Source organism: Oenanthe melanoleuca, chromosome 12, assembly GCF_029582105.1.
Source record: "Oenanthe melanoleuca isolate GR-GAL-2019-014 chromosome 12, OMel1.0, whole genome shotgun sequence".
NCBI classification, from domain to species: Eukaryota; Metazoa; Chordata; class Aves; order Passeriformes; family Muscicapidae; genus Oenanthe; species Oenanthe melanoleuca.
In genome coordinates this window covers 4,516,854-4,541,907 of record NC_079346.1, presented here as the reverse complement: position 1 = coordinate 4,541,907, position 25,054 = coordinate 4,516,854, and the positions used below count along the sequence as shown (strand labels likewise).

Below are 25,054 nucleotides of genomic sequence, written 5' to 3'. Positions count from 1 at the left end.
AAGAGTTACCACTCAGAGATTAACTCACCTGAAGGAAATCCTGCCAGGAGCTACAAAGCTTTGGGTCAAGCAGCCACAGGAAGGTGCATTTTAGCACAGGGAGAGCCTTTGTTCTTTCCCTGTGCCTTATGGCTTTAAAAAACAAATAAAAAAGCCCCTAAAACAATTGGTCTCTTGTGGATGTATTTCACAAGAGTGTGACTTACCTGTAGCTGCTTTACAGGAAGGACATCAGAAAAATTTGATGTGGTTATAAAGAGGGAGGAGAAAAAAAAATAATCACAAAAATACTAAGGAAAAACGAAGTTGTGTATATACAGGTTTTCAAAACCAGCCCTGGCAGGATGTGACATGCTCTTCACACATCATACTAGGAGGAATGAGGAGTTGCTTAAATCCCTGGAAAAGAGGTGAAGCTCCTCTTCCTGCCACAAAAACAGCATGGAGACCTAAAATGGCACATCAGTGCTCTCCAAGGTGGCTGCAATTAAGGATTGCAGTAAGACAGAGGTGAATCACAGGGATTGAACATCACAGTCCTCAAAGCAGAGCATGGCATCATCTCTTAAATGCTGATCAGGTACAATACCCACTGGACATTGTTCTGCAATAGAGGGAGCTTGGAAGGTGTTTGTTGTGCCAGAGCAGTCATTCTGTCTGTGAGGGCTTTGTAAGCAATGGAAGTGCTGCACACATCTTACAGAGAGAGCTTTATTTCAGTTCTGTTTCCTTAGCCTAAAAAATGAAGCTGTATACATGGAAACCAAATACATTTCTCATGGACAAGAGAGTAATAAAGTAGCATGTGTGTGAAAAGAAAGATAAGATAAAGCACAGCATGTTCCTGCAGAATCTGGCAGCAGAAGGACAACGTGGAAGCAAAATAGTTTGCTGACAAACTAGAAAGACAAGGTTATTGATGCCTCTGAGAAAATACTCCCACAACAAACTGAAGCCTCAAATCCCCTTGGCAGACAGATGGCAGTGGGATTGTTTGATACCTGATGGAAATGCTTAGCACTGACTTTTCCCATGCCAGCCGTTTTCACCACACTTATACAAGTGTGCATTGCAAGCTTTGTTCCCAAAGAGTTGAATCCACCACCTGGGTTCTGCAGAAAACTTGAATAGTCCTTATTCCAAGTTGTTTTCTTCAGGTCAGTCTGGTCTCTCACTCCAGCTGCTTTGGCAACGGCACCTGGACAAGGACATGAAGTATTAGGAGGAGGAAATTTCTCAGTCTTATTTACCAGGCCAGTTTAGTCTAATACAAACCCTCAGGAACTAAAAATATAACAGCTGGGAGCTCCAAGGAGCTCTGGTTGGGAGCTCTCTTTTGTTTGGAATGCCCCATTTGATGTTTGCAATGCTTAAGGTCCAGGAAATCAATTTGAAGGCATTGAGTCCCACCATAGAGAGAACACCCCACTCAGCTCAAGCAGTAAAACTCTATTTTAGAAATGAAGCTGAGGGAATTGAGGCAAAAAGGAGGTACCAAGATCATGGGGAGAATAACACTCTAATGTTCCACATCCATGCCAAATGGTCTGATGACAGAGGCCAAAAAAGACTCAACCCAGAAAATCCCCAAACAATCCACCAAAACAAACCACCCCAAGCCCCCAGTACGTGTCCATTGTTTCATCTTTCCATGGCCTGTGATAGCAATTGTTATCAATGCACCATGAATTGATCCCTCTACCTTTAACCCCACAGTTCTCATGGATAAAATCCTCCTGATCATTTTGGGGGGAATGGCTGGGGTCAGTATTGCCCCTGGCACGTGGCAGCACCCAGGTTTCTGAACCACTGCTGTGCAAAGTAAGGGCTGTGCCTGGCAGAGAACAAGTGCCATTGTCCTCCACCTTCCTGAGGAACTGGGGGGGCAGCAGGTCCCATGGCTGTGCAGGACCAGCCTGCTGTCACCAGCACAGTTTGTGAGCTTTCCCACAAGCAGGTCTTGTTGTCTGGGATGTGGAACCAAAACTGCAGCCTAGAAAGGCCAGAAACGCCCTGAGGAGAGGCCTTGGCTGCAGCCAAGTTGCACTGGCCAGCAGAAACTCAGAACACCAAAACTTGCCTAGGGGACAGAATGTTCAGGGTAATCCTGAACCAGGATCCGAGGTCACTGCAGGACCTGCCCCTGACAAAATATCAAGACAGACTACTCTGTCTGGAATTAGTGAGGAAATAATTATTTCTTTGTAGGTATAAATGAAAGCAAAATTAGGCCTGCTATATTAAAATGTCAATATTGAAAGAAAAAATAATTACAAAGTACTACTTGACTATTTTTAATTACAAGGGAATTTCTGTCCTCTTCCTCGAGCCTTGGCAACACAAACAGGCGTCAAGCTACAAATACATCAGCCAGATTTTAGGATTTCTTGAATCAATGCAAGGGAATATAACAGGTCAGGAGAGCAAGAGGTTAAATCTGATGGCCAGCATTTTGAGAAGCAACACATGGATTTGGTACCCAAGTGCCAGTGTTCAGTTCTGGACAGGCATTCTCAAAGTCAGGATGATGTTGAGCTCACCTGAGTTGACCACTGAGCCAATTTTCAGTTGCAAAATTTTAGTTGAAAACAAATATAAAATCCCCTACAGTACCACTACTTTCTTCCCACAACCTTATTCCATCTTCACTGCTGGTGGATGTAATTTCTTTTTTCCTGATAGCACTAGAATTTTGCAATTGATCTACATAAGGACAAACAAAAGGATGAGCAGCAAAGAATCACTAAAATAATACACTCCTTGTTCCTGGGTGAGGCAGGCAGGAGCTGGGCTGCAGACTGTGAGTCCAGGCTGGATTTCAGTGTGTGCCAAGTGACAGTGCTCTCTTGGAAAGACACAGCTATTGAAGAGAAAAATATGGGGCTTATGGGGTACTCACATGAAAAATAATGCCTGTTGTACTCCTGAAACAACTGTCTTATAACAGCACATGCCTGTCACAACTAATACAGTATTTTGAGTTCAGTAAGGTTGAGTTTCTGTGGGTTTGCTCACCTCCTGAGTGAATTTCCTTTCTTTTACTTTGTGGAGTACAGAGATTCTGCAGCCGTGGTGCTTGCAGTGAGTTCCCTGCACATGCCATAGCTCAGTGCTGCTGGAAAACACCACCTGCATGCCAGGAGGGGCAGCCTGACACAAAAGGGTGACAATGCCACGTGCAGGTGCATTTGCCAGCCCTGGCAATGCCCAGCATTTCCAGCCAGAGCTCAGAGCCCAGCAGTGACTGCTGTCCCCCACCCCAGAGCCACCGCTCGGCACTTACCGGCTTGAGATAAGCGACGTTGCTCTGGCGGATGTCGTTGAGGAGCTGATCCCTCGGGGTTATTTCCACCAGGGGAGGGGGTCTTCTCCTGGGAACTGGTTTGAGTGTCTTGATGACGTCTTTAAGGTTGGTTTTCTCAGCAGGCTCCACGTACTCCGGCACGGGGGGTTTGCGCTGAGTCTTCTTCAGCTTGACCACTTTGAAGCTGATGGGTTTCTCTCTGCACGGCTGCTCGGGTGCTGGTGGCCTCATGTTCTCCTGCCTTTTGCTCAGTGACACAGCTGCAGGGATGGGGGGTTTGGGGGCTTGTGGGGGCTCCTGCATCCTCAGCTGGGGCAGCGGTACCCCCAGCATTTCCCACATCCCAGGGTGCAACCCAAGTCCATTTTCCAGCATCGCTATCAACTCTTTCTGCTCTTTCATTTGCTGCTGCCTTTGCCCTTCTTGCCTCTTTTGCCTCTGCTTGTCCAGGTTCCTGCTGAGCAGGTTGGTCACCACCATCCTGGGCCCTGGCAGCTCGAAGTGGTACCCCATTTTCAGGAGGGTGGTGTTGGCTTTGAGCAGCCTGGCGATCTCCATCTCCGCCTGGTGGCCCAGCAGCCCCCGCTGGTTGTGGAAGCGGAGCTCGGTCAGGGTCTCGTTGTACTGCAGGCAGCGCATGATGGCGACGATGCCCTTGCCAGAGATGAAGTTGGAGTCGATGTTCAGGGTGGTGATGCTCCTGTTCTCCCTCAGCATGTTGGCCAGCGCGAACGCCACGTTGTCATCAGCCCCCACGTTGGCCAAGCTGAACGTTTTTATGTTCTTATTCTTTTTCATGGCGTTGACAAAATCTATTAGCATTTCCTTGGGGACGTTTTCTATGTTGTTGAGGTTGAGCTCCTTCACATCTGGATTGTTTTTTCGGACTTTCTCCAAACTGTCTTCTAAATTGGTTTGATTTCCTGAAGGCCTGGCACTTAGCTTCATGAAGCTGGTATCCAGTGCTAACTTCTGGGGGATGTTCAATTTCGATATTTTCTTTTCATTTTCTTTAGGCTTTTCTTTGGTTTCTCCTGGTTCTGTACCTGGCTTCTGACTTATCTGGTTGCTGTGACTGTTCTCATTGGTGTAATTCTTCTTTGTTTCCAATTCAGTCTCATTTTCTTCTTCCTCCTCCTCCTCTTCACTATCTTCCTCTTCCTCTTCCTCCTCTGCTTCTTCTTTCTCATCATCCTCCACCACTCTCTCCTTATCACTTCCATCTTTCTTTTTCTCCCCAGGTTGTGTTCTTGACTCAGACACGTGCTCATTTTGGTAATGTCTCTCTTTTCCCTCTGGTCCTGGCATCCTCCTGCCAGCCATCTCACCACTGCTGCCAGCCTCTCCTTCCATCTCCTCTGCAGCACTTCTCTGAGGAAGACAAAACCTCACAGCTGAAATAGTTGCAAAACATCTTTGTTACAATAACTTTCTGCTCAAATAAACACGTAGCAGCTGGATTTAGATCCCTCTATGCCCATACAATAGAGAATAATCCTTAAAAGTGTCATGACTGTAAATTCAGGCTGTACCAGTTTGCTTGGGAGCACAGGAACAGTTTGTTCCTAAAGAGGCTGCAAACCAGTTTCTCATCTTTGCCTACTAAATTAAGTCCTGACAATTAAATCCTTAACATATTTAATGATATGTTAAGATGGTCTTTGAACCCTTCTGGGGGTTTAAGGGTTTCTGTTCCAAAGTCTCTTTCTGGATTTAGATTTATTTGACAAGAGAGAAAGTTTCCTTTGTATGCCACAAAGCACTGGACATCAGAGTCCCTGAAGGTTTGCTCAGCCCAGGGAGGAGTGAAGAGAGCACATTGTGACCACTGTGGAATCAAGTGCCTTGACTGTGCAGCACAAGGGACAGCCAGGCCACCTGCTCTGGCAGTCCCAGAGCATCACACCTAAGGCAGCACCTCACTGAAGATAAAATGTTAGCTCAGTTTGGAGATCAGAGATAAGAAAGCAGCCCCTGCACAAAGCAGTTGCAGGGCAGTGAGGCTTCTACCATCCAAATAAATTAGTTGCAAATGTCTACCAATTTCAGAGACGCTCCTCACTGAGATTTTTCTTTGTCAAGCATCTTTTTGCAAGTGATTCCTCCATCACAGAGAAGTGCTAATAAAGCACTAATAAACCAAAGCTATTTCCTTGAGATTTGAGCTGTTCAGGCAGGACAGTGTCATGGCTTGTGCTGCACCCAAAGTCAGACAAAATGGTCCCAGGCACTTCTGCCCATGGAGTTGTGGTGGTGAACGGGTTTGGTGTGGGGATTGCTTGACCAGCTGTGAATGCAGAAGCCAGCTCCACGCCCAGATTTCAGATTTAACCTCAGAAGTGTTTAAAAAATTGTTTCTTTGAGTGTAAGAGTGTTGTAGGAGGAGAAAAATCCCAGAGATTCCCCCTGGTCTCCAAAGGCCATGAAACCTGCCCTGGGAAGTCTGGGATGTGCCACACTGGTGTGTATTAGCAAACCACTGATATTTAAAACAAAAATAAAATAAATCAGTTACCTCAAATTAACTTCTAGTGAACTTCACAAGCAAGTATGGATGCATTTCATCTGGCCAAGTTTCAATTCTATTAAACTATTTTTAAGTGTAGCCCTCATCCTGAAAGATATATAAGTATGACCTTAACTTTATTTCAAAGTCATAGGGATAGTCAAATAAATTTAAGCACTGTATTGAGTGGGGTTGAACTTGTTCACAGAGTTTGCATGCTTGGCTGTTAGTGAATGTTTCACCCTGTTAAAATATAGTGGTTTGGGATTTTTCTCCAATATGTCATTAAATTCTGTCAGTTAATAGTTTAATTTGTATGATTAATCTAATCTTCCATGGAAAAGCAACATGGTGTTCTTCCATATGCAAACTCAAACAAATTAGAGTTACATCCTCCAAAACTGATCTTGTAATAGTTTCTCAGTGATTTGCTTCACTCAAATAAGAATTAGATTTATTTTTTTTTATTCAAAAGCTTAAGTAAATATTTGGGAAAAGCAATTAAAAAATTACTAACCCTGACATCAGTCCAAGCTGGATTCTATTGCTGATGAGGCTTTTAGGATTAATCTACTTTTGTTTGTACTCTACCTTACGTAAGGGACAGAAGCAGAGGCAGGTTAAGGTATTAAAGCTATTAAACAGATCCCCCTGCTGATGCATAACAAATATTTGTGATTTTTTGCTTGTTACCTCAGAGGGCAAGAGGGTGACAGGAACTCTCTCATCCTCGAGCATGCGTCTGGATGCCTTCTGCCAGTACAGGTAGTCAACCAGGGACCTGTGGTCGAAGCTCCCCGTGGGGGGTTTCTCCGTCTGATCCCTCTGTATCATCCCAGTCGGGATTTCAGGGTCTGGGGCCATGACTTCCATCTCACTCTGCAGCTCCTTCAGTTCCTCAGGGGACAGGTTAGCCAGGATTTCATCCTCATCAATGTCCTCAGGGCACACGTCTTCATCGGAGTTTTGGCCAAGTTCAGACATGTTCATTCTTCCCTCCTTCCTCTGGTACTTTTTTAAACCTAAAGAGAAAGATAAATTTCAAAGGATTTTCTTTTTTTTCCCCTCACTAGCAGTGGCTGATCCAGTCAAATGGACAAGTTCATGTTTTGGCCATGAGCTGTGGCAGCTCCCGGGCTCAGTGTGGGACACAGCCCGTGCAGCTAAGTCTATATTAAGCTGCACTTGGCTGGATAAAGAGAATTTATGGCCATGCTCCATTTTCAGCAACCTGTCAGCTGTGCAAACCCTTCTGACATTTCAGTGCAGCTGGTGTGTCCCCCACTGAGGGAGGCAGAAGAGAGACATGTTCCAGAGGATTCCCAGGACACTGCCCTGCCCAGGGCTTTATCCTGTGCTGGAGTCACCAGAGCAGGAGGAAGGGACATTACTGGTACCTGTGAGATGTGCAGGGGAAATCCAGCCTCTGGGAAGAACCAGAAAGGTCTCTATATCCATAACATCTACAATTTATCTCAAAAGAGCCAAAGATCACAGGCCCTGCACTGCCTTTGGCCAGGTCTGACTGACCATCACAGGGGGTTTTGGTGTGAGTGCAGCCCCCTCAGCTGGTGGCCTCTCCCAAGCCTCACATCCTGGTCAGGGGAAAGTCCTGCAAGATGGAAAAAAGCAGCTAGGGCTAGTACAATATGCACCTTGTGCCTGGGGACAGAGGTCCATGCAAGGACAGGCACCAGCCCTCTGAAGCAGCCTGAGTGCTCCTGGGGAAGCATTTCCCACCCAGGGGCAATGCCAGTGCCTGCTTGACTTGCCTGTCCCTGCCATGAGCATCATTTGCACCATCAACTCTTCTTGGCTAACAGTTCATCTCAGGCTCATCCTTCTACTTTTTACCTTTTTTTTTTTTTCTTTTTTTTCCCAAAATTAATAAGCAACTACAAAGATTTACTTTGCTATACTTGTAGACCTGATGTAACTCCCCAAACTCCTTTTTTTGTTAGGTGTCCATTTCATCTAAGTGCCTCCTTCTTTCCTCAGAATATTCTATAGGCTGCTAAATTCACACAGCAAACCAGAAAGCCACACCTCCAACATCACCATGTGCATGGTTTCTTTCTAACAGCAGGGTAACAAGGGTGGCTAATTTTGCTACTCACAGTTTGGGACATTCATTAGATTAGGAAGATTTCCTCCCATAATTTCAAATTTTCTTTGCAGGGGTCTCAAATCAAATCCTCACCTTGCAAATGCAGTTTCCATAGGAGCAAAACCATGGAGGAGAGGCAGTGAGACCATGCCCTGCCAATTTTAAGCCATATTTCTCATCACAGTCTCAGCCACGCTCTGCTGGAGCCTGCCAACAGCAAAACAGGCTCTGCATGATGATGGTGCCTCTTTGCTGTGTTTTGTAACATGAAACATGGGGTTCTAAACCCTGTTAACCTCTATTAAAAGTCTGTTATCCAAATGTCCTCATTTGATTCATGCTGTTACACAGCAGGGAAGAGGGCAAAAATTTAAGAACGGAATAAGTGGTAAAGGAAAAGATAATAAAAACCCAAGCCAAGAATGCAATGGCTCCATTTGCCCCTTTGGTATTTCAGGGATGTCCTCATCCTTGTTTTATATTTTGCAGTAGCAAGCACAACAGCAGACCCACACATCAATCTATCTGCCCCAGCAGCTCTAACCCTCAGCGATTGCTGCCATAATAGAGCCCATAAATGGTTTCCTGATGTTATCAAATAAATCAGTGCTCTTCAGTAGCTGGTATGCTGCTCTCCCAAACGATGCAGTTTGGGCCACAGAAGCTGTGTGTTCAGTGCTTACTTCTCACTTGCTAATTTCTTGACTGTAAATAAAGCCCCATGGCACCTTCTTGGGTTTCCATGATCCTCAGCCAGGCTACCTTGGGCCATGGTCTTGTCAGATCATCTAAGTTAAGCAGGGTCAAACCCATGAAGTCCTCTTGAGAAGGAAAACAGGGGTACTGAGAACACTATCAGGTATTTAAAAACCACTTTTTCTCTTAAGCAGAAATATATCACTTGTCAAGACCACGATTAGGAAACACTACACTGGGAATGATGTGTTCCCCACCAGATGCAGAGCAAGGGGCTGCCTGGTGACACCTCTCCTGGTGACACGGGTGCTAATCCCACAGATTTCCAAGGTGGGGATCATATTTTGCCTACTTTAGGTCTCTCCTCCATAAATTATGTTTCCAGGATGTACTTCCTTTCCTAACACACTGCTTAGTGTTTTGGTGTTGTGGTAACAGCACATTAGAACAACAAACAACACCCTTGAGGTGAGGACACCCTCACGGTGGGTCTAAAACACTTTTCCAAATCTAAACTCCCATCTTCTTCCCAGGAGCATTTGTTGGCGTTCCCCTCAGAGCTTTCCAAAATAATCACACATTTCTCAACCTTCATTAAGACAGGAAAGACACTTCCACTGGTGACACTTGCTATTTCCACACCAATTTGACACTTGCTCAGGAATCCCTGGACTAACAAGCTGCTGCACGAGGTGCCCTGTTAGCAGAGGGCAGAGCTGTGCTGTGCCAGAGCCCCAGCAGAAAACAGGATGTACCTGCAGCAGTCACAGAGCAGTTCCTGCAGGTAGCAGCAGCTCAAAATTCACTCTAAGTAGGAACCCAAGAAGCATTAAACAAAAGCACTTTAGGAGCACACTGACAGAAGAAGAGTTCTGCCCTTGGTAATGAACCATTCTGACTCGCTGCTCAGTTTGTAAGGCAGGTACTCACATATGGATGAACTCTGGAATGAAACCCACCAGCCTCTTCTGCAGGATTGCTTCACTTCACTGATTTTTACACATTTACACATTCTCTTCAAAAGTCCCAACCTATCCCTCTTGAAAGACCAAAGGCTGACAAGATCTTAACTTGAATGTCAGGAAGGCCTGGCCACTGTGCCACCCTTTGACAGGAGGCAGCCCATGAACCCATGTTTGGAGTGCCTCAAACTGTTCTATTTTTAAGAAAATTGATGGGACACATGCTGGCCAAATATTGGAGAGCAATTTCTATAACTGACTTTCAGGTTTTTTGCTCATAAACCCTCCCCACACTCATTTCCCTCTATTCATGGCATTTCCAAGTGCAGCTGGAACGAGTCAGGGAATGTGCCCATGTAACATAACCTTGCATCACTTTTAAGAAACTCATAGGCTGATGGGAGAGTCTAAAATTGACAATCAGTAGCATATACCAAGCATGTCCAGCAATGCAGTGTAACCCAATACAGGGATTATAAAGGGTCAGATGATGGGATCTGAACAATAACAACAACTAAGGAACAGGAGCAGTCATAGAGAGACACCCTGTGGGAAAAATACCAAGGGGAAAAAAAATCACCCACCACACCTCCAAACTCTTCCAGATATAAATATATCAGATGAAGTTTGTTGCTTAAATAGAGTAAGGACATCTGACTTTGGAAGCATTTGCCCAAGTCGCTTGACAGGGAGCTGCAAAGGCAAACCCTGGGAGAAGCAGCAGGCACAGCAATGGCTGGATCAGGGCAGGATGGAGCAGCAGGGAGGGGGATTTGAGCCCTCCACTGCTGCCCCAGCTCAACCTATCACCACATCTCGCTGTGCTGAGATCTCTCATCTTCTCCCATCATCACTGTGTTGATGCCTTGTAATTTCTCTGCCTCTAGAGAAGGAAGAAGAGCTGCATCTCCTGTTTCAGTGGGACCTGGATGCTTCTAATTTGGCCCCCCCAAAAAGAACTTGGTGATTTTTCTTTTGTTTCCATTTTTAGAGAAGTCTGAGTACCTATGCATTAGGAAACAACCTCTGCCATCATCCACCTTCTTGATTACAGGGAAAAGAAAACCTTAACAAGTGTAGGGAGAAAAGGGGAGCATGGAGAAGACTTTGGTCATGACAGAAATCAAGGACAGAACATTTCAGCCTGGGACAGGGCACTGACCACCCACAGTGGCCTGTTCAAAGCAATCCTGTAGGGAAATGCATTGGCAAGTCAGATGTGTATGCCTTGGTTTGTATCAAAAAGGGTTAAATAATCAGCAGATGGATTTCTAAATTATTTCAACTGTTTTGAACCATTCAAAAATATCAAAAGACCCATGATTTTGGGGTAGGAGACAGCCCCACAAATGAATCTTGACACTGAGATTTTGCTGGTGGGGGTCTGGAGATGACACAAAAGGTCTGGGCTGACCCAGGACAAACCTTGCCCAACTCAGAGCCAAAACCTGTTCCAAATCTGACCCCCAAAGACTGACTTCTTCTGCCTGCTTGCCACTGAACAATACTACACCTCCCCTGCCACCTCCCAGCTCTTTTTTTTATTGACCACATTCTGAAGTGGCTGGAGCAGCACCCCCAGCCCCCAGGGTTCTGCACCATGCTCAGTTCTGTGGCTACAGGAGGGAGTTTCTGCTCCCAGGAATCATTTATAGCACAAACATGGGCAGAATGCTGAAACACTCAGTGTTTCTGCTAACTTGGTATTTTCCTTTCCCAGCTTGTTATTTATGTGACCTTGGTGAAGCATTTCTAAATACCTGAATGTTTTCATCCCTGGCTGGTGGTTTGTTACCTCTTCCTCCCAAAGCAAAGTGCTAACAGCTGCCAAAAGGAGTAGAAAACCAGCCTGTGGTGAATAAAAACAGGTTTGTGAGAGACCATGAGTAATTCTGTTATTTTATGGGGAGCAGGCAATTTATGATGTTTGTTTTCTGACCATGACTTCAGGGACTGAGCTACGGCTCTACCTGGGGCTTTTCACCAATGGGCAAACCCAAAATGTGCCCTGAACTGCCTCAGTGTGGCTGCACCTGCTTTGGGACAGGGCTGAGGCTGGCTATGGCCATCCAAAGGGGACACTGAGCCCTGCACAGGGACTGCCTGGGGACAGAGACCCTGGGGCAGCAGAGGCTCCTCTCTGATGGGCACAGCTCGCCCAGACAAGGCAAACATGGTGCTGAATCTCACACCACCCATGGGCATTTACCCAAATGTTTATTACTATTAACAGAGGGCTTGTTATTGCAAATCTGTGTGCAGAACAGGCTCAGAGATTCAATACTTGCATCAGAAATGCAAGCTCAGACCTTGAGAGAAGACATTAATCTTCTTGAAAACTGTGGAAGAGCTCATCTGTGACAGCATATGCAATTCAGCAATTATTTACTGCTAACTCTACCTTTATTCTCACAATTTATCTGTGCTCTGGGTTTGCAGGGCAGAACCCTAGGAGTGACAAAAGCCTCACACTAAAATCAGTGGCTAAAATTAAGTGTTTAAATGTACCCTCTCTTTTTAGGCTAAATCTACAGTTTCACTCCCAATGTTGCCTGGCAGCACCATTAAATCAGAACTGCAATAACAGGATGTCAAGGATTCTTCAAGAAGCAACACCAAAAACTTTGCAAGGAGCAATCACCTCCACATTTATACAAAACACTGAATGCAGCACAAGCAGATCAGATAAGAAACAGAGCTGTCCTAGGGAATAATGTCACCCCTCACATTGAAATAGGGTGTTAACTTTCTTTTACAGCATCCAAACCTACCCCAGCCCCACAGCTCATATCCTCCTGCCACCAGAAGGTGCCCACAGGCAGTGATGATGCAGAGGCCACATGGCCACCTCCTTCTGTACACATGGGACACGTCCTTCCCTAACCCCATGCTGGCAACAGGTGGAAGGATTTCTTCTAGAGTTACTCCAGCTGAGCCCTGGCTGGCTGCAAACTCTTCTCCATCTGCAGCTCTTTGATGGCACTCTAATGATTAAATAGAAATTGAGACTCATTCCTGCTGTGCTGGAATGGGGCAGGAGATGTCCTGGGAGGCAGAGCATATCCCTCTGCAGTCAAGGACTTGCTGAAGGATTTATGGTGATTCCATTCATCATGAGTGACAGACAGGGATAACAAAGTTGGATGGATGGCAAGGAGATGCTTCTTGTTGAAAGGAGCTTCTCTGTCATTTAGGGCCTGACCTTTGTGCCATGTGTCCTCCTGGGCTACCAGCACTGAGCACAACTTGCACTGCCCCTTCTTCCAAGAAGGAAATGTCACCTCAGAGCACAGGGTAAAAGATTTTGATGAAAAATCCTGCCCTGGGAGAGATTTCACTGAGAGAGATTTCACTACTTGTGTGAGGCCCTGCTGTAGCTGAGACTGTCAGTTTTATACACCAGAAATTTATTCAATACAAGAGAAAAGCACTAAGAAGATGGAAGAATAATGTAGAATGCAGAAATCTTCCTAGGAGTAGTGTGGACACACCCAGACAGTGCCAGGCAAGGGAGCTTCTCCCCAGGCTCAGGAGCAGCTCTCCTGCAATCATCCCAAAGCCCAGAAGATGGAGCAAACCTTCAGTCTTTACAGTTTCCTTCACACATTTTGGGATGGGCTGGGTCACGGTGGAGGCTTCTCACCCACCCAAGAGCTGCAAACATTGCTGTTGTGTTTTTCACACTTCAGCTGAGCAAGTCCAAGATCATAAATGAGAAATCAGCAGAAACCTGAAACAGTCACATACTGAGTCACCTCGGCCAGAAAGTTTCATGTAAGTATAGTCAGGTGAATTTTAAAGGTTAGTGATCTTAAAAGATTTTCCTGTGTAGATTTTCCTCCTGGTCCCTGCACTGAAGGAATGTCCAACACCAGCTTCCCACAGGGCTCATGGCAACTCCCATCAGTGTTTGTCCTCCCATATCTCAGAATATTTTTGTTCAAAACAGCAGAGAAAAAGCAGACAGCAATTAAAAATATCAGGCATGCTTATTTTAGCTCAGTGCCCAAATTCTTTTTTAAGGATTCCTGGCAAGGAGTGGGTCTCCTTTTTAACTAAAAGCACTCAAAAACACTCCACTACATACAGATTTAAGTGGGGTTGTATTTTCCCTCCACACTCCCATCAGCAGCATCCACCTTCTGAAGAGAGAGATGTTTGTAAAATCAAACCCTGTGGGTCTGGTGTTTCACCTTGTTCACCTCTTGGCTTTGTTCTGATATTACCAAATCAGAATTTCTAGGTATTTCTTCATACTGCAAGTCCAGGAAGGATTGCAGAGGAGCACAAGAGGCAGAAGGCTCCTCTCTCCAACCCTGCTGTCAGGCACTAGATGTCCTCAGTTCCCCTGGTGAGGCAGGCTGTGGTTAAACAGCAACACACAGATGAGATAGGAATTCAAACAAAGCACAGGCAATTTGTATTTCAGCTGTGAACAAATAAGATAATGATTACAAGTATGTCTTTATTACCCCCTCAGCTGCATTATACACACTGTGAACAGCTGAACATCTGCAACAAAACATCACTCCAGAAATGCAATAAGGCAAGCTGGAAATCTGCAAAGGGCAAAGTTAAAGTTTCTGGGGAACAACTGGGTGCAGCAGCAGCTCCCTTGAGTTACAGGAGGTGCCACAGGGATGTCATGGTCTCCCTTCCCACCCTGTTTTTCTCTTCTTCTGGGTCTCCTCCTTCACGCTGTACTTCCACTCTTCATGGAAGTTTCTAAAAACAAAACTCTTGCAGAGCCAGGCATGTGGAGAATGACAAGAGGGGCTCAAGTGCTACAGCTCCACCACCCCACTTGGATTCCCAGTTCCTCTGCTCAGCTCTTGCTAACTGGAAACTGCAACCAGGCTCTGAACTCTGGCCCTAGAGATTTTATACACAATACCCCCAAACACAGCAGACCATCCTCAACCCAAACCCATCTCAAATTCCCATCTTCTCAACCATTTCATCCAAAATCACCCCAGCTGTGTCCCAGCAAGCTGGGAGTGCCAGCATTGTGCCAACATGAATGTGCTGGGCTGAGCTAAATCCTGACTGATGATGGAAAAGCCAATACAAAACTTCATGGCTACAGCATTAAAATAAAGGAAAGCAAAGCAAGCTTTAAATGGGGTACAGGCCTGGTTACACATCTCATTTCCTTTTTGTAGGAAAAGCTTCTGGACTTGGGCCCACTCAGCTTCCTGCTCAAAGCACTGGTGCACAGTCAATTTATGAAGAACTTGCCACCAGAAAACCCTCAAATGCTGCTGGGAAAAATGCAAAAGTACAATGTCATGGGGGTAATTTTAATGGGCACACCTGCAGGTTTTTTTAATACCTATTTTTACCAGCAACCTGGAAGTAAGAATAAAATTCAGTGGTGGTTGTCAAGTTTATGGACACCACAAAAAGTAGGGAATGACAAATAACTCTGAAGAGAGGAGACTGAGACTGAATAATCTCAAGTACTGGGTGACCAGGCTGCAGTAGCAGCTGTCACTCTTACAGATTGGTGAGTGTCTCAGGCAGCACAAACTCCAAATTGGACCCCAAAAGGCACGTTCCAAATGGGAGAGGCTCTGGCAATTCCTAGGTGCAAGGAGAGATGAGCAAGAAGCATTTTCAACAACACAAGGACACCTCTGTCTCTGTATCACTGAAGGGATGCTGAGTGAGCCCAGCTTGGCTCCCTCAGTACAGCTGATAATGAAACAGAAATTCTGGCCTGATATTCTGATGTTTTCACTCAGATCTCTGACCTGCCTGGGGCCAAACTTCCTTCAGATGAGGCCACTGACCCTCTGCACTCCACCCAACACCACAGGCCAAAAGAAATCAGACCACAGTGATTTACTTCAAAGCCCTGAAATAACAGACACTGCACTTTCCCAAGCACTCAAGGAGAAACAGGAGAAATGCTGAAGTGGTTTTGGTAGCACACTTTTTAGTTTATTGACCTATACAAAATAATAGGTCTAAAAAATTCAGGAGTAGTAAAAGAATAAGCAAAAAGAGCTTTTGCATTTCTAGAAGGCTATACAAATATGCAAAACCAAGGAAATAAGTTATTTTTTTATTTTGTTTTTGTTCCTTTAACTCCAAATTGCGACTCTAATAATACAAACAACTAAGTACCAGCTTAACAAGTGTGTCCTTCTGTATATATTACATGCTCTGGAATACTGGTAAAAAACGTCAAAAAAGTTTATCAGAAACCTTTCTATTCACAATATGAACAAGGAGTAACTAATCTTTTGTATAAAAGAACAAAAGAGCACCATTTCTGGAATCCTGAAGCACAGTACAGCTGAGAAACGAGAGAGATTTTACCGTTTGCAGACGAGTCATCAGGAATCAGGCAGGATAACCCGTGCCAGTTTGTTCCTACAGATGGATGACCTGAGGTAGGTTTATCCCTCTTAAACCAAGACTGCAGTCACATGCTATTCCTACACAAATGGTTCTGTGAAAGCGCTCTTCTGTCACTCAGTGACTTCGCAACACACCTGGGAGTTCAGGTGGCTCACGGTACAATCCTAATGCCCCTCATCTTAAGGCACCCACTTGGCTGTTTGTGTTTGTATCCACTTTAAAATACTGGCCATTGCTACCAAATTGTTCCCTGGGAAACAACCCCTGGGATCCTGGACCCACTGTGGCACAGCAATGTGCAGGGGTCACCATGCAGCCACGGTGAAAATTTGCCTACTCCTCCACACTGTGAAGTTGTACCATGGAAAGGTCATTAAATGGGCTGTTATTAATTATTTTTATCATGGAAAAGAGTTCAAAGTTTACTGCTTCTGTTTCCAAATCCACAACTACCTATAGTTTTACACAATGTGTCAGCACATTTTTTTCTTTCCAGAACTTGCTTGTGGTGCTAACAAACACTCTTAACAATACCTCAAAAACTGGACAGACTCATTCAAACCTCCATAACAAAAAAACTCCAGACTTCCTTCAAGTAATGTTCCAAAACTGATTCAGTCACCCTTTGCCTCACTCACACACACAGTATCTATCCTTCATAAGCCTATGAAACCTCTTCTAGGTCCTCATAAACCATGGCAGAATAAATTTTCATTTTTTCTTCTTCTTTCAGACATCAGACTTGTGCTCCTAGAATTCCTGGTTTTTCCATAAGAGTCTCCTTTTCACATTTTTTTTTTTCTCTGAGGTTTGCCTTCAACACCTTCCAATCTTCCCAAAAAGTGCTTGCTAAATATAAATACTCCAACCAAGTGCTGCATCTGGTCATAGATGAACTGTGGCTTGCCCTGGCTCCCGTGGGCTGTATGGATTCACAGAGAAACTCCATTTGTGGTAAGAGTCTGTCAGTTTGCTGCAGTCCCTCTTCATGCTGAACTCAGCCCTTCCCAGCAGAGCAGCCTGCTTCCTCTTTTTGCTCCTTTCGCCAGTTCCACCCGAGGGTCGCCTCGGAGCCGCCGTGTTTTGTGCAAGGCACGCAGGGGTAGGGAAGAGGGGCTGCAGGGGGCTACACCAGGGTCCCAGGCTTGGAGTCCTCGTGCCAGTACAGCCTCTGCTCACTGCTGGGCAGCTCTTCCTCCAAGCCATCCTCCTCATCACCGCACAGCTGGCTCGGCTCCACGTACGTCCTGCAACACACACACGGCACCAGGATCAGCTGAGACCCCCAATTCATGCACCTCAAAGGGCTCAGAGCTATGCTGGTTATTTTGAGTTTGCCTCCAAAGACAAACACATTTTTTGTGCTGTAATTTGTAAAATTGTGCGCAAGAGGAATCTCAGCTGCTCAAAACTGTCATAGTATGGGATCTTATCTAGGTGGGATCTTAAAGCTCATCTTGTTCCAGGCAGGGACACCTTCCACTACACCAGGATGCTCCAAGCCCCATCCAACCTGGCCCTGAGCTCTGCCAACACTGTTGGGTGTACTGATTGCTTGTTTGCCATGAGCACATTAAAACAGTCAATAAAGCAGATGAACAATCAGACAAGTGATTCAGAATATGGAAAATTAATAGCTAATGAACCTCATTTAGATAAAGTTGCTAACACAAGCAGAATTTTCAAAGCTCCATTATAAGAAATTAAAAAATTAGTAGGAACAGTATTTTTAAACACTGTTGCCATAGATGTTTTAAATCACTTCAGTAAAACAGCCCATAGCATGTAGTTTAGAAAAAAAAAAGGATCTAGGAGCAGCTTTTATGTATTCCCTTACACTTCCATTTATTTCAAAACAAACAGAATTAAAAATTCAGTATTTTCACACAAGTCGGTCTGGCAGCAAGCACAAACTGCAACCCACAAAGCAGGAGGCACACGTGGGGTACTTATTACACTGAGCATAAGTGCATTTAAATGTGATGGCATTTGTGGGGGCAGAGTCATTCCCCAGGGCAGCAGCTTTCTGTCCTCACAGCACAATGTTCTACAGTGGGGGGACACATCAAAAATGCCACGCAGAAGCAGCAAGAGCTGCAGGATTTCCTGCAGGGACCAAGCAGACCCTGGGCTCTCTGCAGCCCTTGGGAGAGCCCCCATAAGCAGGGGCAGAAAATTTTCATCTGTTCTACTCACCTGCTCTGCAAAGGAAGGTTGCCATAAACATTCCCATAACAGCTGGCATAGGAGGAATGAGACAAGGTGTCATAGTCTGGAAGACCCAGTGCAATGGGGGTTCTCCAGTTCCCAGCAGTGTTTGTAGAAGATGCTGGAATTAAAAAAAGGATTGCAACAAATTAGACCTTTCTTCAGGTAAATCAGCTGAGGCAAACAAGACAATTCTCATTAGCCATTCTATGGGGTTTTGCAGGACACAGGCAGACAATGTAAACACAAAATCTGATTTACAAGCCCTGTAGGGAGGCAGGCACTGTACAGGTGGTATTCTGGAGCTTTTAAAGTGCTTTTTGACACATTCAGTGATGCTCACTGGACTGTATTTTGAAAACCAAACTGCATTTACATGGCATGAAGCTTTGTACACTGCTTCTGGTTGCTAAATACACCTGTCTGAAACTCAGATGTTCTTTGTCCTTCTCTGGGTTACGAGCAAAAGGTTGTTTTACCCTTAGGAGGAGATAAGAAGCAAGACTTTCCTTCCAAGTATGGAACAAGATCCTACTTGGGTCCTGAAAGGTGGAACAAGATCCAGAGAATCAGGACAGAGCTCTGCTGTCACCGAGGCAGTGACAGGGGGCAGAGCTGAAAGCACAGCAGGGACCCACAAGGAACTGAGCACAGCTGAAATCAGGCATTACCCGAGGAGAAGGACGACACGCGGCTGCTCGGCGAGCACGGCGTCTGCAGCCCAGCAAAGCCCAAACTCCTCTGAGAGCCTCGCTCCGGCTCCAAGCCTGCCTGCAGGCTGTGACCCTGCTCCTTCTGGCTGGAGGCACGCTGGTACCAGCCCCGCAGATGCTCTGCTACTAAGGCCTTGTGAATGTTTTTGGTTATGTGCTCCGTTTTAGCCACCTGCTTCCTGGGGAGCCTCAGGGTGGCGTAGGGGTTGTGTGGCACTCTGTCCACCTCGTCCTCGTGGTAGGAGCGGAGCTCCCGGTAGCGCTCGTATCCGTAGTGAGCCGAGGAGCGGAAGGAGGGATTGACGCTGTACTGCCCCTCCGTGTCGCTCTCGTACACGTATCCCCCGTTGTAGTAAACGTCAGGCTCCGTGTACGGGGAGTAAGCAGATATATAGTAATTAGAGGCAGGCTGCTCCTGGCTTTTGTGGAAGACAGCGCTGCGGACGTCCTTATGGGCCAGGTTTGGCATGCTCCCTGAACTTGCAGCAGAAATGTTGTGTTTCTTCGACCGTCTCCGACCCCTGGTCCTGTTGTCGAGCGTCTGGGTGGTGTAATAGGGATTGGGAGTGGGTGTCACACAGTAATACTCTGTGCTGGACTGGCTGGTGTAGGATGATCCGTCGTCCAGGATCTCTGTGCTGCTGCTCCGCTGGGATTTGGAGAGGGAGAAGGCTGTCTTGTCAGCAGGAGCCTCGGACAGCAGGTGGGTCTGGGATTCCAGACTTCCGCTGCGCTGCCGGCAGTGGTGTGGGGAAACATCTGGCCTAGAACAACACAGATGTTGGCTGGTTAAAGACAGTCTCACACAACAGAGATGGAGAGAGCACACACAGACAGGTCAGCTGCCTCCCCAATCCAAGCACAACACAAATCCTGCCTTATCTTTCCACACAGAGTATTTGCGATGCACAGAACTCAGCTTGGCTGAATTTTGTACTGGCTGCAACAGTAGATCTGACTTATAATAATCTGTCAGGGCGAGCAAGGTTAATCTGTGACAGGGACACATAGAGCTAAGGTCAAAAACCACACATTTGGTAATGATTTACAGGAGGGCTCTCTCAGCATTTAGAAAAGTAAAGCCTACACAAGTAACGAGCTGGGAGCACAACATGGAAAGATGGGTTTCCTTTGGATCTGTCTCTCCAGGCTGCACTATCCCAACCAACCAACCCTTCAGCTCTTGATAACATTTAAAGATTCTTAGCATCTCTCCTGCTCCAGCACGGACTGTCAGCTGTCTCACAGCACAGCTGAGTTCATATTACAGCTGGCTTCCCAAAGTGATGGCTCTAACCAACATTTTGAGAGCCTGCTGTGGGAACACTGAACAGCAAATGACTCTTTGCCCTCTTAGCACCATTTGCTTTTATTGTCATGTTTCCCCAGCTGGGCATGGCAGCAAGCAGGGGTCCCTTACTGCAGGTGGCTGCTGCTGTAGGCGTTGCGTGTGAGCACGGGGGTGGTGGGCATGCTCCTGCCGCCGTGGGGCTGCGCCGGCCGCTCCAGCGTCCGGAACGGGCTGCTGTGCGTGGACAGCACCTCCCTGCAGCAAAGGAAAGAGCCTGTGAGCTTCAACATCACACAAGGCACAGCACACCGACTATGGGTGCCTGAAGTCTTGGAGAGACAGAGGAAAGAGCAGAGCAAACATAAGCAAATGTGTGAAAAGCAGAGCTGTTAAGTAGGAAAGGAAATTCAACACGTTCCTGTGGTCAGAATGAGGTCTTCACAGGGCAAGCTGCTGCCCAAGGACAGAACCATCGAGGAGAGACAGAGCAGGTAACACAGAAGCAAATGAATTAGGTTTTTAAATTAAGCACATCACGGTTGAATGGGTACATATGGCTATAATTTGACTTCTGAACTTCATATGGAGGAGTGGTCTGCTTATCTTGAGTGACGAGAAAAAAGCAAAGACTCAATTGCTCAAAACTCTGAAACATTCTTAAGTGTGTCTTAAACAGCCTGCTCACAAAGACAGGCCAAGAAATCTCAGGATCAGTGGGAATCCCTACACTGGGAACAGCTGCTAGCACCAGATCTGACATGATCACACACGACACAATCACACAATCACCTGCAAATCTACTGCTATTGATGTGCTCCATGGAGCTGTTCTAGCTCCTGAAGTGCCCATATCCCACAGATACACACACTAATGATGGAGGCTGGCTGAATCCCAGTAACTCTGCTTGTAAATAGAGAATTCTCCATCAGACCTTACATGAATTATGTCTGCTTTGACAATGTACCTGCTGGAATACTGATACCATCAGGAGGGATGGGTAGGGTTTGGTGCTGCCTGAATCCACTAAGCACAGTCATCAGGAAAATGACAAGTTGTTAAATTAACACTGAAAAAAACTCAGAAACTGACACAAAGAATGACAGCAGTGGTAGGCACAAGCAACTCCTTAAATACAGCCCTTGCTATTAAATTTCTCACCCATTTCAAACCTCTTCACAAAAACTATGCTACTCTCTGGTTTGAGATACTGTGTCAACTACATATTCACTCTTTTGTTCCTAACCAGAAAATTCAGTCCCCATCACCAAATCCTGAAAGCCCAGAAGAGCACAGGGGCAGTGGCTCTGCTGGAATGCTCAGCAGGGGCAGGATGCAGCTCATGGCAGCAGGTGCAGAGTGCAGCAGCAGTGAGATGTGCCTACCTGGAGTGTCTGCTTTCCAAGAGCTGCTCGTTTATGGATGACTTCCTGAGATGAATTCTCTCCACCCCAAGAGACTTTGGTGGTGGAAGTCTTGGAGAAAGCTGTGCAGAGCTGGGTCTCTGTGCTGCTGCAGGAAGTGATTCATTGACTGTTGGAAAGGAATATGCATTTTGTTAAAGCAAAATCAGTGATATTTTTGCCCTGGGTGCAAATCTATGGCCCCTAAGGAGAAGCACTTTGCAGTACAAAGACAATGACAGGAGCTGTGGATCCAGAAAAGATTTCCTGCCTGCACTGAGCTCTCTCCACAGACAGGACATGGTGGAGGCTCCTCAGATCCCAGCAGCACCGACTCCTATGGAGACTACACCCAGCTTGGGGCTGTGCCAGATCCCAGAATGGAACTTCCTGGGAAAACATCTGCTTGCAGAGCAATCCTTTCCAGAGCCAAGCAGGCAAGCTCAGCCCCTGCAGAGGCCAGTTCCTGTCCCTCACCTTCCAGCTCTTGAAAATGACATTTTAAGAATTAGTTTTGAAGCACAACCTAAAAGAGACTGACTTCAAAAGCAACTGAATGAGCAGAGACAACTGACAGACACATTTGGCTGAAGGCAATTGGGAAGATGCTGGTTTGATCCTTGTTCTCACTTTGCTTAGGGCACAACCAGGTCCCGACAGAGCCAACAGGAAACTCCAACTAATACATATAAATGCAGGATGAGCATCACAGAGAACATGTTCACAAGCCTGGCTCCACTTCTACTTGTATAAGCAGGAATCAGGTGTAAACTCATTTTATAGCACCACCTGGTTTGTACAATCTAAAACTGGGAAAAAGTGAGATCAGAGTCAGGCCCGAACTGAAAAGTGAGTAATAATTTAGATAATGTTTGTCCCCAAATGACGATTATCCAGTTTAAGGGAGAGGCAGGCCAAGTCCTTTCCACCTTGTGGAACAGGGTGTGAGTGTGTCTGTGGGTGTGTGTGTGAAATGAGTAAGCTGAGCAAACACCAACCCATGCAAGATGCAAGCTCACTAGGGAACAGATAAACCTAAATAGAGCGTTGGTATCTGTGACTATTCCACTTTTCTCTAAGTTTTATGGTAGCTGTGAGATCAGAAAGGCTGGGCTAATTCTCCCAATTTATAAGTCCTTCAGTTCTAGGCCAGGCCCTACAGACAACATATTTGATACCCACAGTGTCCTCAGCTTGCAGGTGGTCATGTTAAAACCAACTTCCTTCTCTAAAGATGACTCAAGTCAGCTCACAACACAGAAACTTTCAATAACTAACCCATAAAGAGGAAAGACATTGCTGAGTAGCTATTTTTTCCCTCTGCTAAAAAGTAACTTATCATCAAAAGCCACCAAAATTATGGATTCATATAATGACTTGTATTGGAAGGAACCTGAAAGCTCATCTAATTCCAATTCCCTGCCATGGGCACGGACACCTTCCTCTAAAAAGGTTTTGCTCAAAGCCCTATCCAGCCTGGCCTTGAACACTTCCAGGGATGGGACATGCTAAAGGATATTAAGTCAAAGAAATATCTCTGAATGGACAAACTTCTTAGGGGAAAAAAAGGATAAGCATCATACCATCATCATAGGTGGTTGTGTCTGACAGGGAGCTGCTCTCGGATGGAATTATATCATCTGTGAATAAAAACAAACACTTTAAGCACAAAAGAGCCAACATCAACTTACAAGTATCTTAACACAGTTTATTTTCTAGAGTTTCAGAGCCAGCTGATACTTATAACAAGCAATCTGTATTCTTTAGCCCTCACAGCCTGAAGACAGTCCTGGTACATCATCACTCTGCGTGTTCACTGCAGCTCAGCAAGCGACCCAGGTAATTATCAAAGAGATTCCTTTTTTTTTTTTTTTTAATCTGCAGCAGGAATCAAGCCAAGATTTACAAAGGTGTTTTCCACCCCACTTCCAACAGATCTCAGAGGGTGTTTTGGTGTTTCAGTAGGAGTCAGGAGCCTACACAGACATGTAGATCTTGGCTGTTAGCAGCTAATCTCCTCCAGGTACACCTGAAACCCCACCAGGTAGGTACAAAAAGCCTTGTAAAATTTGGCATTGGCTTTTGAATGTTTCATCAGCATACAGATCCTGTTTCAATTAAATTAAGATCAATCCAAAATAATTCCACTGATTTCCATCAAGGTATTGCAAATTCCAACAACACAGAAAACAGAAGCTGTTGCATGGGCACGCTAATATTTTGTTTCTTTTTACATTCTGTTACTTATTCACAGCACTTCACTATACCTGTCTCACCTTGATGCTACACACTGTCCTCACTGAGAAACAGCCTGTCCTCACTCAGGTTTGCAGCAGACCAGCAGCAGCAGAGAAATGAGGCTGAACTAGAGATAATTAACCCACAGCCAGTTAAATCCCTAGGCTGTTTCTGGCAAGATATTGCACTGGTGGGGTGAAAAATCTCCATGAATCTTCAAGCATGAGAGAAATGAAGCAACAAAAAATGACAGTGGCAGCCACTTTGTGTAAGACACCTGTTTGTACCCTCAGCCACCAGGAGCACGTGCAATGTGTGCTGCTCCTGCTGTCACAGTTTGCTGCCAGGAAAGGTCTGGTTACAAGAATGGAGTAAACAGAGCAGCTGTTCAGGAACAGCAAAAATCAGGACTGGTCCCTGCCCTAGGGGGATTTGTCAGACCACCGAGGATGGGCTTGCAACCTGACACTGGGAAAAAGCTCCAGGGGAGCTGATTTATGTGGATTTGACCACAGGGTGGTAAAATGTGGAACTGGGCCCAGTGCGGGGAGGAACAAAGCCTGCTGAGGAAAAGAAAAAAGCCAGCCTAAAGCTACAGTGCTGGATTCAGGGGGGGTGTGCAATGCTGACATATTCGGATATGGTGACATACCTGAATTTAAATCCCAGGTCTGTGCAACTCCCTGCAAGGGAGGAAGAAACTCTGGGCTAGAGAGGGAGGAAAGGGAAGTAGAACACAGAAAGCAGTCCAATATGTCCTTCACCTCCTACCCCTAGGGGCTGGGATGGAAATAGCTATGGTTTGATTCAATAAATCAATGGGAATATTTAACATATTACTTCCAACAAGTCATTCCCCAAATTCACAGACAAGTGACTCATCACTGCTCAGCCTTCTGAAACCCAGACTCGAGAGCACTGCTGCTGATAGTGACAAGGTTACACACAAAACCAATTACTGATAAACAAACACATGCTGCAGGGTGACAGCCTGGGACTGGAAGGGAATGCAGCTGCTTATTGCTGGCTTGGACAACAAGGCAAGACACTGCCTGCAGCAAACAACATGGATGGATGGATGGATGGATGGATGGATGGATGGATGGATGGATGGATGGATGGATGGATGTCTCTGCTCACCAGCCCTCCTGGTCATTACCACACACCAGGTGCCCCAGGTAATACAGGACTTTCCACAACCTGTATCTAGACTGGTGAGCAAGAGACTGGAAGAACAGATGTTTCCCTCCCCTCTGTCAGTCA

The 25,054-nt window shown here is 45.8% G+C and overlaps 2 protein-coding genes across 4 annotated transcripts in view; both read right to left on the bottom strand.

The window, feature by feature from the left end:
* Positions 1–695: 695 nt before the first annotated feature.
* On the bottom strand, positions 696–6,956 carry LMOD3 (leiomodin 3). Its single transcript, XM_056501470.1, has 3 exons — positions 6,504–6,956; positions 3,284–4,675; positions 696–1,198 (listed from the first exon to the last, which is right to left on the bottom strand). Exons 1-3 carry the CDS (start codon positions 6,798–6,800, stop codon positions 1,172–1,174), a joined length of 1,716 nt encoding a protein of 571 aa, XP_056357445.1. The 5' UTR covers positions 6,801–6,956; the 3' UTR covers positions 696–1,171.
* An 8,537-nt stretch (positions 6,957–15,493) lies between these two features.
* FRMD4B (FERM domain containing 4B) overlaps positions 15,494–25,054 on the bottom strand; it is a 76,949-nt gene continuing 67,388 nt past the window's right edge. For all 3 annotated transcript variants that reach the window (XM_056501662.1, XM_056501663.1, XM_056501664.1), the window contains 6 exons: positions 23,137–23,193; positions 21,536–21,683; positions 20,283–20,408; positions 18,821–19,626; positions 18,138–18,270; positions 15,494–17,188 (listed from right to left, as the gene is read on the bottom strand). In XM_056501662.1, the coding sequence (XP_056357637.1) occupies positions 17,068–17,188; positions 18,138–18,270; positions 18,821–19,626; positions 20,283–20,408; positions 21,536–21,683; positions 23,137–23,193 (1,391 nt within the window). In that variant the 3' untranslated portion in view covers positions 15,494–17,067. The remainder of the gene's footprint in view (positions 17,189–18,137; positions 18,271–18,820; positions 19,627–20,282; positions 20,409–21,535; positions 21,684–23,136; positions 23,194–25,054) is intronic.